Genomic DNA, 14,802 nt, shown 5'->3' with positions numbered 1-14,802 from the left:
TGGGTAAGACAGTAAGTCTGTCCTGAATTTGGGCACAAACCCACTGTGTGCTGAGGCAGGGCCACCCCAGGCCATCACAGAGCAGGCTGGGTGAAGCTGCCACCTCCTGCCACCTCTTCCTCCAGCTCCTGAGGCTGCCACCACCATCAGAGACAGTTGGTGCTCTGCAGGATTGCAGCTGATTAGCTCCTCCAGCTGGTTTGTTGGCTTAGTGGTGACAGTCCCCAGGTGAATTTCGTTTTCCAAGTAGGGTATGTGTGTGTATTTGGTGTGTCCAAAGCACATGGTCTCCCTCCCGCCATCCAGGGTAGCAGGATGGTGTTCCTGCAGTGACCAGACAGAGCGTCCCTGAATGCAGGGTACTTGTAGCAGGCAGTGCAGGGATGCTCAGGGCTGGATACTCAGGGATGCTGATGGTGTAGGATGTCCAGAATGGTTGTTGAGGGATGCTCATGGTTGGCAGCACAGGGAAGTACATGATACAGGGATGCTCAGACCTGCAGCATGGGGAGGCTCATGGCACAGGGATTCTTGCAGCCAGCAGCATGGGAATGTGATTTCCCAGGACAAAGGGATGGGGTGAGAGTCTGTGACACAGGACCAGCAGAAAGGGGTATTTTTCCAAGCATCTCTGGCAAGGAGATGGATCTCCAGTTAAGATCTGTGTGTCCTGCACAGCAACCAAGCCTTGTGGTGGAGGAGCTCTGCTTTGGTGGACAAAACCAGGGGAGTCACAGCACAGGCACTGTGTCCTGGAGCCTGATTCACCGTGTGAGAGCCAAGGGGCAGGACTCTCCACGGGATATCTGGGCATTTCCTTCCGCAGCCAACCCCAGGGTTCCGAACGAGCGGATCAACACTTTGGAGGGATCATGTCCATCTCCAGGACCTCGGGGCAAAGCTCATGGGTGTCCCTGCAGAACGAGCTCTCCGTTGAAGGGCAGGGGGTGACTCAGGGTGCCCAGTGTGCTGGCACAGGGGGTGTTGGCGGGGCGAGGGCACGCCTGGCTCCACGCAGCCGGCACAGCCGGCGCCAGGCGAGTGCCTGGGGGGGTAAATACGAGTTTGTGCCGGGCCGGCTGCCAGCGGTGTGGGTGAGGTGCCCGCCCCGGCCGGCCACTCCCCGGGTGCCCCCTGCACCCCCCGAGGAACTCAGACCAGCCTGGCATCCCCATCATGGGGCTGCAGCCCAGCCCCACGGGGAAACTGAGGCACGGGCAGAGGGGGCTGCTTGGCCGGGGGAGGTGTTTGGGAATGTGCCATGTGGGGGCTGTGCCATCCTGGTTAGCAGGGATCTGAAAGGCCAAGGGCCAGAGCCGGATCGTGCCGTGGATGAGGGTCTCGGCCCCGTGTGGTGAGCGCTGCCTTCGCCACGGCCGGCGGCCGGCCCGACATTTGTAAGCAATTTGCCGGAGCGTTCCGGAGGTGCTTCCCGCTGCCGCTTGGCAGCCAGACACTGCACAGAAGCTCGCTGGCTCCCTCGAGGCCTCGCTCAGGCCCGGCCCAGCACTGCTGAGCCTCGTCCTGCCCGGGCAGGCGCCGGAGAACACGCCAGGGCCGGGAGCAGAGCGGGGTGGGAGCCTGGCGGGACCCCTTGGAGGGGTCGTGCTGAGGAGCGGGGCCGAGCAGGGGGGAAGCCACGGCTGGAGTTAACCCTTGGGGTGCACCAAGCTGGGTTTTCCCTGGAAATAACCCCTTCAGGGCGTTTTGCATTTCGGCACTGGGTCCATTTTCTTCTGGGTTCATCTTTCTGGGATATGAGCGTGCTCCTGGCGGGAAGGGGGGGTTGTGGATCAGCTCCACGGGTGCGCCTGGTCTGGTGCAAATCTAGAGGGGGTGATGATGTGGTTGGGAAGGATCTGGCTGCCCCATCCCAGTGCTGTAGCTGGATCGACCCTGCAGCCCTTTCCCAGCCTCCCCTGGCTGGAGCTGCACCTCTCAGCCAGCTGGTCTGGGAGGGCTGTGGGATTGGGAACAGCCTCTGCTGAACCCCAGAACATCTGTGTGGAAAAGAAGGGGGAGCCTGGGCACCAACAGGGAGAGAAAGGGCTGAAGAAATGGGGAGAAAACCTGGGGAATCGGTCAAAAGGAGCACGTGGATGGAATGAGGAAGAGGGATGTAGGGAAGCTTCCATCAGCGGCCTTCCTGTCACTGGGTTTCTGGGGGCTGCTTTGCCAGCCCTGTGAGCCATACAGGGCAGGGTGTGCAGGATGGTGCTGGTGGAGGGGTCCTGGATGTCTGGCTGTGCTCTGCTTCCCCTCCATCCCTCCAGTCCCCTCCTTTCCTGAGCGTTTGTGCCTGGGACTGCACAGCCTTGCACCTTCCAGCTTGGTTGCAAACCCTCCAGTTCTCCAAGCAGCAATTTACCCACCTACAAACCAGGGATGAGCCCTTTCCTTTCCTGCCCGAGGTGAATCCAGGCATTGGGGAATACCCAAAGGGGATTCTGCTCCTGACTGCTCTTTGGGACCTGCTGCTTTTCCTGCCACCCACGCTGTGTCCGCGTGGTCCTGCCCCGAGTCCTGACCTTGCTGGGCTACCAGAGCAGGGAACTAATTTGAGGAATGTTGCTCAGGGAGATGCAGATAATGACAGCTGCCTCCTGGGGCTGAGAAACAGGCAAGGACACCCACCACATCTCAGCCTTGCTTACTGGACCCCCTGGCCAGCCCAGTCCTCTTGTAGGAAGGGGTCAGGGATGGGATTTTGGGGTGAGCTCTCCCTCTTCGAATAGTGGGCATTGCTTAACTCCAGGACCAGCCCCCAGGGGCTCTGGAATGTTTCTGCCTCTTTCGGATGTGCTGGTGCTCAGTGGGCATCTCCATCCAGCCCTTCTCTTCCCAGCATTGCCTACCCAGCTCTCATCATTCAGACTCTGCCCCTCCTGCCCTGGGTAAGGACCCCTCCTCCTCTTCCTCCTTTTCCCCCTCCCCACCTTTTCTCAGAGCAAAACCTGGTGGCAGTTTTCAGCTGCAGCTGATGGGAGCAATCCCACGTTGGCCTACAGTTCCCACCCCACAGTATCCTTTAAAATACCTATTTATAACCCCCAGTTAAAGGCAGGGGGCTGGGGGATCACTCAGGGAGTGGGAGGTGATGACTTCACAGGCACTGCCTATGGATCAGTGGAACCCTTCGTTTATTTTTAATTTTATCTCGATTGTGTCCTTTGAAAATCCCCCAGCAGCAAACACTTCCCAGCCCTTCCTGCTTCCCGCTTGCAGGATCTGTCCCAAGACTTTTGGAGGGGCAGGATGAGACCTTTGCCCACCACAGCTGAGCCCCTTCCTGGCTCTGCCATACACCCCAAGTGCGATCCCTGTGTCAGTGGCACTGCAGGGGTCGGTGGTTACAGTCGCTCTGGGACTCGGATCACAAGTGGCCTGTTTACAAGTGAAATGTTATTTTTTTCTGACGGGGAAATGTTACAAGTGAAATGTTATTTTTTTCCTGGCTGGTGGGGGGCCAAGGAGAGCAGCTTGTCCTTGATGGAGACCCCGGATCCTGGGCTCTTGGGCAATATGGAGGTGGGAGGGAACAGTGGGAGTTATGCCGAGCCACAGCTTTGGGAGCCAGTTCCTTTGGGAAGGGCTGTGGATTGGTGGCTTCCGCTCAAAGACAAACAGCCTCTGGAAGAGGTAATTAGGGTGATCCTGTCTTGATCCCCTCAGCTGTGGCTTCAAGTCACGAGTCCTTCACCAGCAGCCACTCCAAGCCCATTTTGCATTAATTAGGCTGTTTACAAAACACTGTAAATTGCAGTAATGAACACCCTGGTCCTTGGTTTCCTTTAATTATCCATTTGCATGATGAATGAGCCAGCCCCTCTTCAGCCCTCCTTTTCCAGCAGAGGGGTCGCACAGCTCAGTATGGCTTTGTATGGGATCTGCCATGTGAGATGGGCAGAGACCTTCGGAGAGGGGGAGAAGGTAACTGAGGAGGAGATGAAAGAGGAGAGGGATCTACAGTCCTGGAGATCTACCCGGCTGCAAGGGAGGGGGCTCCTTTCCCATTTCCCACATTTCAGTGGGGTTTAAGCAGCTGTTTCACCCCCAGGCTCAGAGCCCAGCTCTCAGACTTGGATTTTCCAGAGGAAAAAGCACAGAAAACTGTTCAAAGCATTTAATCCTCCCTGGCTCGGCAATGGGGCTGCCTGGAAAGGCAGAGGAGGAGCAGCAGCATTTCTTGCCCCCCACATACCTTCCCCTTTCTTTCCCTTTTGACTTGGCGGATGAATTCCAGAGATGTTAATCCGCTCTCAACCCCTCGGTGAAGAATAAAATGTCCTCTCTGTGTGGGAGGAAGGAATTCATTGGAATTAATTGCGGGAAGGAGCTGGGGGTGCACTGGGGGTCTGTGTGAGGCTGTGCCGAGGGTGGGGTGAGCATCCTCTGCTGCTCAGAGGTCCCCAAAGTGGAGGGAGGGATGGGCAGGGGGATGGGGATACCCGAGGTGGCACAATCCTTGCATTCACGGCTGGAAGTTTCAGCCTCTGCCCTGGCCGTAAAAATGCCAACCATGTGGTCTGTGGGCCAGGCCTCAGTGGCAGCGGCAGCACAGGGAGTGAGTGGGGGGCAAAAGGGCTCCACTCAGCAGTTTTGGGGTGTCAGTGCCTATAAAGGGGAGGGAAGTGCTGTTCTGAGCCGGGGTGACAGGAGCTGCGGGGTCCAACCCATCCCGGGGGCACACAGAGATGGGGCAGGGGGGACAGAGGGGGAAAAGGGTCTGAGCTGGAGCTGGTCAGCCCACTGAGGGTTCGTGGAGGTGAATGTGGAGGCAGAGAAGAGGAGAGGAGAGGCCACCGGGATGGGCCAGGCGCTGTTCTGTGCGCTGGGAGGTTGGTGTGGCTGCAGGATGGGGTCTGTGTGGGATCCCAGGGGCCTGTGGGGTGGTGCAGGCTCTGCCTCCTGCCCTGACCTTCGGCTCTTCTCTCCCCAGAGCTCCTGGGATCTGCCAAGCGCCTGAATGTGAACTACCAGGATGCGGACGGGTGAGTGCTCCCCTGGCAGGGTGCTGGGTGCTGCTGCCACCAGCCTGGGTGGGCTTGTCCTCCCCCATAGCCAGTTGGTCCTGCAGCTCAGGGTATCATACAGCTTTGGAGGGGAGCTGCTGCACCCCAGAGAACACAACAGCATCCCAAAGCCAGGGGAAGCCCTGCAGAGGCAGAGCCAACACCTGCCCAGATCTGAGCTGAGGGCTGTGCTCAATCCATGCTGAAAATCCTTCATAAAGCTACTTCTGCACCCTCCCTCCATAGGGATGGGAGTGAATAAGGATGGCAGCATGTCCAGCCAGTGCCCTGTGTCCCGAGTGCTTGTGCCTGTGTTTAATATCCCAAAAGCAAAATCCCATTGTTTGGGGGGGGTTAGGGAAAGAAAAGATGAGGTTGCCAAGTGACCACAGCATATTTGTGTAGTTCATCACTTCCAAAATCCAAGTACTTAATAAGCTGGGTACTGAGAGTTAAAGAAACCACAAAGGCCCATAAAATAAATAAGCATATTATTCTTATTGAATTAACTCTGACCTGTCAGTCATTAGCATTGTTTTATGTTCTGTTGTTGTACCTAATTTCTACATGTTTTCTTTTGGAGGACTCTGTAGGAAGAGGTGTCCATGATGAGTCCTAAGAGGCCAGTGGGGGGTTGGGAACATGCAGGATAGCTCCATCTTAAAATAATACTGTGCAGATGGAGCTTAATAGAAAAAAATATTTAATAATAGAAGCAATGATCCGATTCTGATAAGGCACAGGGTTTGTGCTCAGGCAGCTCCAGGAGGGCTGCTGATGGGAATGGGGGTAAAGGGTCCGTTCCCTGCCAGAGGGACACAGGCAGGGCACTGGTTTTGGGTGGGGCACAGGAAGGGATGATGGGGAGGTGAGACCCGAGCACAGGGATGGCAGTGTGTGGCTCTCCTGGGAGAGCCATGGCGCTGGTGGTGTCCTTGGCACCACCTCACTTGTGGCTTGGAAGGGATGGGGCAGGTGAGCCGGGTTTTGTGCAGCTGCCCCAGGACAGAGCAGGCCTTGCAAGGACTCCCACAAGGCTGGGTCAGGGGGATTTTGTACCCCCCACATTCACACTTCGAGGCAGAGGTTTTGCTGTGCCCCATGGACATGGTGGGTGTATTGGAGGAGGGAGCAGCCCTTTCTGCTGGAGTTGGTGTCCCTCCTGCAACGTCCAGAGACTGACCAGGGGCTTGGGGGTGCTCTGGGACTGCAGATCATGAAGAGAGCCATGCTGGCTGAGCTGCATCTCCAGCACAGGGCTGGAACCCTGCAGAGCCCATCAGAGCCCCACGCTGGTGCTGTCAGGAGCCCCTCAGCCCCCTTGGAGTGGCACACAGGCTAATCCCTGGTGGCACAGAGACCCTCTTGCTCAGCCTTGGCCCTTCACGTGACAGCACGGGGGGAGTGCCAGGCAGACAGGCCGCTTTCACAGCCCCAAAACACAGGGCTCTTTCATTCCCAGTGGCCTCCCACGCTTTGCCATGGTCTCTCGGCATCCCTGCTGGCATGGGGAGGGGGCAGCTGGCAGAGGGGCAGGAGTAGCCACTGGGCCGATGAGCTTTGCCAGATGCTGTGAGCAGTGTTTGGCTGCCTGGCTGCACCAGGGAGAGGGGAGATGCATCTCCCTCCATCCTGCCTATTTGCCTCCTGCACGGGACAGGGGGGGCAGGGACCCTCTCCCTGGGGTTTCCCAAGGTACACAGAGTCCCTACATCCCTTGCTGAGCCCTGGAGCACACACAGCTTGGAGGGATTTATCTGTGTTTTGTTATGGGGAAACCGAGGCACTGGGAGCAGGGAATCAGGAAGGATATAGCCATGAACAGCTGGTGACAATCCCAGCCCATGTCCCATGCACAGGGGGCTGTGGGGTCAGCTGTGGGGCGGGGCTGAGCCCTACCTTGTGTCGCAGGTTCTCGGCACTGCACCACGCAGCCCTGGGCGGCAGCCTGGACCTCATCTCCCTGCTCCTGGAAGCACAGGCCACTGTGGACATCAAGGACAGCAATGGTAAGGGGTGACCCCCAGCACGACCCCCAGGCGAGGCCGGGGGCCGTGCCCAGCCCTGCTGAGCCCCGTTCCCCGCAGGGATGCGGCCCCTGCACTATGCGGCGTGGCAGGGCCGCGTGGAGCCCGTGCGGGTGCTGCTCCGCGCCGCCGCCTCCGTCAACATGGCCTCGCTGGACGGGCAGATCCCACTGCACCTCTCGGCACAGTACGGCCACTACGAAGTGGTAAGTGAGAGCCCAGCACCCCCCACGCTGGGGGCTCGTGGGTGGGGGCAAACCCTACCGTGCCAGGGGGGACGGGGGCAGGGGTGTGGGGTGATGCTGAGCCCCCCTGTGCCACGTTGATTCCCCGCAGTCGGAGATGCTGCTCCAGCACCAGTCCAACCCCTGCCTCATCAACAAGGCGAAGAAAACCCCGCTGGACCTGGCCTGCGAGTTCGGGCGGCTGAAGGTGGGTGCTGTGGGGCTCTGCCCTGGGCTGGTTCGTCCTCTGGGAGCAAAGTGCTGGGTCTGGCCACAGCCACCCTCCCACTGCCACAAGCCTCAGAGCCCAGCAGCAGCACCTGCCTCCTCCCATGGCAGGACAAGGCCAGATCCTGAGTCTGGGAGCTGCAGGTTTTGCTCCTGACCTCGCAGCAGGGCAGCGTCAGGCTGGGAGGGAAGCCAGGAGTTCTCGCTCCCGGTTCTCCACAGCCTCCCCCCACCCACCCCGGCTTTGCCTGCGGTTAAGCGCAGATAGGCTGAGCTGGCTAATCCCAGCAAACTCTGAGCATCCGGCCCCGCTCCAGGTCCCTGGCACAGCTTGTGGGGATAGACCACTCTGTGCTCTGGGACACCCCAATGCAGCCAGCACTGCCAGGTTGGGTTGGAGCACGGCCAGCCAGACTGTTCCATGCCCCACCAGGAGGGGACAAGGGGGATATTTCCATTTTTGGCATATCCATAATGTCTGCAGCTATAAACAGGGCAGTAAAAATAACTCCTCTGTGCCTCTGGGTTACCCTGAGACGCTGAGAGTTGCTCTGGGCTGGAGAGACTGGAGGTTTTTAGGGCTTGGTCTGAAAAGCCTGATTATGGGAAGACTATTTCTGGCTGCTGTGACCTTTTATGGCCCCTCAAGTGTGGCCTTGCCAAGCACTGTCCGGCTCAGGCTGAGCCCTGAGGCTGTTGGATGGAGGGGACTGGTGGGATGGGGTGTGGTGGGCTGGCCCCCAGTCCCTTGCTGGGAGGGTGCAGGGGGGGTACCTGCACCCAGCTGCTCACCTGTGCCCCATGCAGGTGGCCCAGCTGCTGCTGAACAGCCATCTGTGTGTCGCCCTCCTGGAGGGACAGTCCAAGGATTCCACTGACCCCAACTACACCACCCCACTGCACCTGGCAGCCAAGAACGGACACAAGGAGATCATCAGGTAACCCCCTGCCAGCCCAGGGCACTGCCCTTTCCTGGAAAAAGCCATCATGGCTTCAGTCCTGCATCCTCCCAAACCCACCTCCCTGCTTCAGGCCCTCATCCCCAAGGCAGGGTGCCAGGTGCTGTCCCCTTCCCATCACAAAGCAGCCCATTGCCTGGCCCTGATGTCCATGGCCTGCTGTTCATGCCTTTCCCTCCTTCCCACCAGGCAGCTGCTGAAGGCTGGGATCGAGATCAACAAGCAGACGAAGACGGGCACAGCCCTGCACGAGGCCGCGCTCTACGGCAAAACAGAGGTGGTGCGGCTGCTGCTGGAGGTGAGCGCGGTGGGGACAGGGCTGCACGGGGGGACAGGCCCCTGGGTCAGCCAGCACCCCTTCCCCTCTGTCCCTCGTCCCTCATGAGTTCAGCAGCAGGTGGGGGGTCTGGGCATGACCACGTCTCCTCCCGGGCAGGGCGGTGTTGATGTGAACATCAGGAACACCTACAACCAGACGGCGCTGGACATTGTCAACCAGTTCACCACCTCACACGCCAGCAAGGACATCAAGCAGCTTCTGAGAGGTGAGGTGGGGACAGCACTGAGAGGGGCTTCTTCCTACTGGGACCTGCTTGGGCTCCCAGTGCTCCTGAGTAGCCTAAACCAGTGTGGCTGTAAGTGCCAGCATCCCAGTCCTGTGTCATATGTGCCCCCATCCCAAGCATGGACAGTGTCTGGAGATTGAGTCCTTCCTGCAGTAGTAATGTTTTCTTCTCCCCTCTCCTTGCTTTTGCTTTCTCCATCTGCCTTCCATGAACCCCCTCTCTTTCCTCCCTGCGCTCTGGCACCTTCTTTCTTCCCTCTGTCCCTTGCCTTCAGAGGCATCAGGAATCCTGAAGGTCCGAGCTTTGAAGGATTTTTGGAACCTCCACGACCCGACTGCTCTCAACGTCCGAGCAGGAGATGTCATTACGGTGAGGCTGCTCCCTGCTCCCATCCCCTTGCCCCACCATGGCCCTGGGTACCAATCCCACCCCTCTCGTCCCCATGGCAGGTCCTGGAGCAGCATCCGGACGGGCGATGGAAGGGGCACATCCACGACGCCCAGAAAGGCACCGACCGTGTCGGATACTTCCCCCCCTCCATCGCTGAGGTCATCAGCAAGCGAACAGGTCAGTGGCCATGCTGGAGACAGTCCCCTGTGTGAACCATCCCACCCTTCCCAGCACCTCCTGTAGGACAGGCCCCGCAGCCCTGGCTAGCTAGGGGGGAAGAGAAGGAGTCAGATGGGCACAGGAGGTTGTACCATTGGTGGGGTGGTAATTTGAGGGTTGAGGCTCAGCTGTCCCCCCCCACTGCCTCCCGCATGAACTCTGACCACACGTGTTTTGTCTTTGAATGCAGGCATGGTTGTCCCCCGTGTGGCACCCGCACACCAGCGCCAGGGTCCCCCCGGGGCCCTCCCAGCACCCCCCGGTGGGCTGCAGCACCTCCCTGACGAGTGTCCTCACCAGGCAGCCCCAAGTGGCCACCTCACCCTAACCCGGACGGCCCCGGGCCCTGACAGCTCAGGTCAGGGGAGCAGCTGGGGAGGGAGAGGGGCTGGGGACCTTCCCCTGTTCCCAGCCCTGCCCAGGCAGGGGTACAGGGGGGGAGACTCTCCTTCCACCTCTCAGTGGGGAAGCAGCCAGATGAGAGGGAGCAGACGCAGGGAAAGGGAGTTTAGGGGAGCCCACAGAGCAGCCCCTTCACTCCCTGTGTCCTCAGCCAGGCTGCATCCCCATGTCCCCTCTGTGTGTCCCTTGCCGGCCCAGGTCACCCTGTCTGTGTCGTGCATGCTGGGAGGCGGGAGGGAACTGGTGCATTGTCTGTGGCCAGAGGGATCTTGTGGGAGACTGTTTTTTACTGGTGTCACTGTGTTGGCACTTGTGTCCCTGCTGGGGACCTCTGTGCCCTGTGTCAGCCCCGATCCCGGGGTGCTCCTGACGGCCTCCCTGCCTGCCCCGAGCAGCAGGAGACAGGAACAGCGTGGGCAGCGAGGGCAGCATCGGCAGCATCCGCAGCGCCGGCAGCGGCCAGAGCACCGAGGGCACCAACGGGCAGAGCACCAGCATCCTCATCGAGAACGCCAGGGTAGGCACCAGCCCCTGCTCTCCCAGCCCGTCCCTGCGCCAGCTCAGGCTGGAGATGGAGCCCCAGCCCCTTCCCTGTCTGCCTGTATCCCTCCTTTCAAAGGAAGGACTGCTGGAGCTGAGCATCCTCCACCAAACCCCTACTTGCTGCCAGGACTCAGCAGGGAGATGCTTCTGGGGGGTCTTCAGTTGCTCCCCAAACCACAACTGGCCTTTTTGAGTGGAGCTGGGGGCCATGGTTGGTACCATGCAGCATCTCCACTGTGTCCTGTGTTATCTGAGAGGTTAAAAAAAGGCCCTGGGTCAAATCCTGTCTAGATCTTTTGCTGGGGACCAGCCTTTCACTGAGGGAAGCTGTGCCCAGCAGCCCAGTGCAGGGACCACCCCTCTGCTCCTGTGGGTGTGACAGGGCTTGTCTCTGGAGCAGGGTCCCTCCTTCACTCACTCCTCCTCTCCCTCAGCCTCTGCCCTCCTCCAGCGACGACCTCCAGCAACACCTTTTGGGATCAGAGCCACGCAATGGGCAGTTGACAACCACAGCAGGTGAGGGCTGTCCCAACTCCATGGGACCTTGGGGACAGATGTCCCCCCAGCCCTGGGTGCTGCTTGCTACTCAAGTGCCCCCGTGACAGTTCTCCTTTCTCCTCTCGACCAGGGTCACAGAGCCTAGAGACCCCAGGCAGCTGCCCCCCTGGAGACAGGGTCTTCTCCCACCAGTTCTTGCGTCCTGAGCAGCTCCTCGAGGGGAAGGTAACTGGGACAACTGGGAAATGGTGTGCTGGGTGAGAGGGCTGTGTTTGGGGCACTCAGCCCAGCTCTCACTGCTCTGGGGACACAGGGAACTGGGTCTTGAGAACACTGGCGACAAGTGGGTCTTGTCCAAGGGGATTCTGTTGTCCTGCCTGGAGCAGTCAGGTTCCTTCCAGCCCCTGCAGCCACTGTGATGGGCTGTGCTGTGTCCTGTCCTCTCCTCAGGACGCAGAAGCGATTTACAACTGGTTGCGTGAGTTCCAGCTGGAGTCATACACTGCCAACTTCCTCAACGCTGGCTATGACGTGCCCACCATCAGCCGCATGACCCCGGAGGTAGGGCAGGTCCTTCCTCACCCTGGTCAGCATCCCCTGAGCTGCTGACAGTGGTACCCACTGCTCTGTGCTCTCTGAGCTGACCATGGCCCCACTCTGCTCCCCTTAGGATCTGACAGCCATCGGCGTGACCAAGCCAGGCCACAGGAAAAAGATCTCCACGGAGATCGGGCAGCTGAGCATCGCCGAGTGGCTGCCCAACTACATCCCGGTGAGTCCCTGGCACCAGGGCTTTGGTCACTCTCTTTTTCTGGGTTTTTCTCAGAGCTCTCTCACCCCAGGACAGGACAGGAGCGGGTCTAATACACACTGCAATGGCTTTGACTGTCTTAATGCAGTCAGAGAGAACCTGAAAACACAGACACCTGAGCAGAGACAGGGAGGGGATAATGAAGGTGCTGCCAATGCCTCAATGCTCACAGCAGCATCTCCATGCTCTTTCCAGGCTGACCTGATGGACTGGCTCAGTGCCATCGGGTTGCCCCAGTACCACAAAAAGCTGGTGAACAATGGCTATGACTCCATCACCATCGTGACGGACCTGACGTGGGAGGATCTGCAAGAGATCGGCATCAACAAGCTGGGTGAGTCCTTCCCGCTATGCTGGGGTGGCCCAGGCCAGCCAAGTTTCCCACCCAGTCCCCACACCCTGTTCTCCCTCAGGCTGGGAGATGCAGGCATGTCCTGAGCACCTGGAAAGGGCAGTTCATGGCTGTCCCTAAGGACTGTCCTTGGCAGGCTGGAGCTGGGCTGAGTCAGGTAGATGCTGGAGGCAGTTTGTTCCCTCCCATAGGCAGGGTTTGAATAACCCGGAGGCCTTTGCTCTGGTTGGTGACATGACCATGACTCTTCTTGGCCAGAAAACAAAGGCCTTGGGGGCTGGAGCCAACCTAATGTCCTTTTCCTTCCCGCAGGCCACCAGAAAAAGATCATGTTGGCCGTCAAGAAGCTCAGAGACCTCCGCAAAAGCCTCAACCAAGCAGAAGCAACTCTGGCGAGACGGAAGGTCCCCGGTTCCCTGGACATTGTCACCATCGAGTCACTGGAGAACGGGGAGTGCCAGTCCCCACACACCCCCAAAATGACGACCTTCCAGGACAGTGAGCTCAGCTACGAGCTCCAGACGGCCATGTCCAACAGCTGCCATGAGACACTCGGCATCAAGAGCAGCCAGGGAATGTCACGGAGCCAGGAGAGCATCGGGGTGCGGTCCCGGGGCTCAGGGCACTCGCAGGACAACGTGCTGTCCCGGCGCCTCTCCAGCCCCTCGCAGGAGAGCCTGGGCAGTGGGGAGAGCAGCAGCAGCAGTGGGCAGTCCTGTGCACCGCCCCGCAGCAAGGAGAGCCCGGCCAGCCTGCCAGGACGGCCCAGTCCCGAGCCCTACGGGATGCTCGTATCCCCCGAGGGGCTGAACGGCTTTGCCAACGGCGGCGGAGGCAGCCCTCTCAAGGAGAGGAACCTGCCCGAAGGCACGGATCAGTACACCCGGCCCACGGCTCAGAAAGGAGCCGGGACTCCAGCAGTCACCCCCTGTACTCCTCCCCAGACCCCCAGCAAGGGAACGGCCCCGTACGTCTTCATGTACCCACACATCTCCTTGAAATCCCCGACAGTCCCATCCCTCCTGGGAGCGGAGCAGCCCAAGGCCCTGGCACAGCCTTACCCCTCCGTCTCCCCCGGGCAGAAGAGCAGCCTGCAGACATCAGCCCAAAAAGGCTTCTCCTACCTGCACAGCCAGTGTGGCCCCACGGAGCCGCCCACCGCGTCCCCCACGGGCGGGGAGCAGCACAACGGGGGCGAAGGCTTCAAGCACAAGAAGCGCTCGCACAGCCTGAACCGCTACGCGCTGTCGGACGGGGAGCATGAGGAGGAGGAGGGGGCTCCCACCAGCACCCTGGGCTCCTATGCCACGCTGACACGGCGGCCAGGCCGCAGCCAAATGCCACGGGCCTGTCTGCAGGTGGATGCCAAGGTGACCCGCAGCCAGTCCTTCGCCATCCGCGCCAAGCGCAAGGGCCCTCCGCCGCCGCCTCCCAAGCGCCTCAGCTCCGTCTCCAGCGCCCTTGCTGCCGAGGCAGACAGTGAGCAGCCCCCCAACCCCGAGCAGCAGCCCACGGCCCCCCAGGATGTGGTTGATGCAGGTGCCACCCCCAGTGACACTGGCCGTGGCAGGACAGTGAAGAGCCTGGCGGCTGCGCTGGAGGGAACACCGGGGGCGAGTCCACCCAAGCCCCTCCTGGCCCCAAAACCACTGCACCTGACTCAGGACTGTCTCCCCCGGGCAGATGTGGGTGACGAGTCCTACGCTGGCGGTGACACCAGCAGTGCCATGCTTTCTGATGGCAGCAGGGACCCTTTTGAGAGCAGCAAGCCACGGAGACGGACACTGAGCGAGCCCAGTGGTCCCATGACAGAGGTGGCTGCGCAGGGCGAGCGGGAGGATGCCTGCTCAGACACAGAGGAGGAGGCCAAGCCAGGGGTCTCCTCCTCATCCTCCCAGAACAGCTCCAGTGAGTGTATCCCCTTCGCAGAAGAAGGCAACTTAACCATCAAACAGCGGCCGAAGCCCACTGGGCATCCCAAAGCCGACACAGCCGTGCCGGACACAGAGCCTGGTTCCCAGCCAGCAGAGCCCCCCTGCTCTACTGGGAAGGAGCCGGCAGCTCCCACTGTCACCAAGGAGCCGCCCGTGCTGGAGTTCAACCTCACCGAGTCGGACACGGTGAAGCGCCGGCCGCGGTTCAGGGAGCGGGAGCCGCTGCAGGCGGTGCTGAAGGCGTTCAGCATGGCTGGGCAGGCTGAGCTGGGGGGCACCCCCACACCCCAGTATGCCCAGGCACAGGCAGTGAGCATCGCAGGCCCTGCCACACCAGCGCAGGCACCACAGGCTGGGCTGGCCGGGGATGCCTTTGACGATGACAGCGTGGAGTTCAGGATTGCTGAGATAGAGAAAAGCATCTTGTCGCTGGAGAAAGGGATGAAGAAGGCACCAAGCCCCACCAAAGCCCCCAGCCCCACAGAGCTGGTTGGCACAGCCGTGGTGAGGACACCCACTGCAGGTAAGGGGGATTGTGGGGGTGTCCCCGAGGTGGTGGCAGGGCCTGGGGCTCCCTCCTGTGTTGGTATGGGAGGCAAGGAGGACCTGTGCCACCATGTGCCATGAATCCCCTTCC

The 14,802-nt window shown here is 60.2% G+C and overlaps 1 protein-coding gene across 2 annotated transcripts in view; it reads left to right on the top strand.

Moving 5' to 3' along the window:
* The window catches only part of CASKIN2 (CASK interacting protein 2), a 33,808-nt gene that overhangs the window by 15,959 nt on the left and 3,047 nt on the right, over nt 1-14,802 (top strand). The window contains exons 3-19 of one of the 2 annotated variants that reach the window (XM_027654322.1): nt 4,940-4,991; nt 6,924-7,021; nt 7,100-7,245; nt 7,376-7,471; nt 8,299-8,429; nt 8,640-8,748; nt 8,887-8,995; nt 9,291-9,385; nt 9,466-9,583; nt 9,816-9,983; nt 10,423-10,544; nt 11,005-11,086; nt 11,199-11,293; nt 11,519-11,629; nt 11,739-11,840; nt 12,075-12,213; nt 12,544-14,688. In XM_027654322.1, the coding sequence (XP_027510123.1) occupies nt 4,940-4,991; nt 6,924-7,021; nt 7,100-7,245; nt 7,376-7,471; nt 8,299-8,429; nt 8,640-8,748; nt 8,887-8,995; nt 9,291-9,385; nt 9,466-9,583; nt 9,816-9,983; nt 10,423-10,544; nt 11,005-11,086; nt 11,199-11,293; nt 11,519-11,629; nt 11,739-11,840; nt 12,075-12,213; nt 12,544-14,688 (3,918 nt within the window). The remainder of the gene's footprint in view (nt 1-4,939; nt 4,992-6,923; nt 7,022-7,099; nt 7,246-7,375; nt 7,472-8,298; nt 8,430-8,639; nt 8,749-8,886; nt 8,996-9,290; nt 9,386-9,465; nt 9,584-9,815; nt 9,984-10,422; nt 10,545-11,004; nt 11,087-11,198; nt 11,294-11,518; nt 11,630-11,738; nt 11,841-12,074; nt 12,214-12,543; nt 14,689-14,802) is intronic. The other variant, XM_027654323.1, reaches the window with a different exon arrangement.

The sequence above is a fragment of the Corapipo altera genome, unplaced genomic scaffold (assembly GCF_003945725.1).
Source record: "Corapipo altera isolate COAL_440 unplaced genomic scaffold, ASM394572v1 343, whole genome shotgun sequence".
Taxonomy (NCBI): domain Eukaryota; kingdom Metazoa; phylum Chordata; class Aves; order Passeriformes; family Pipridae; genus Corapipo; species Corapipo altera.
The sequence above is the reverse complement of the archived record's forward strand: the minus strand, read 5'-3'. Positions and strand labels throughout refer to the sequence as shown.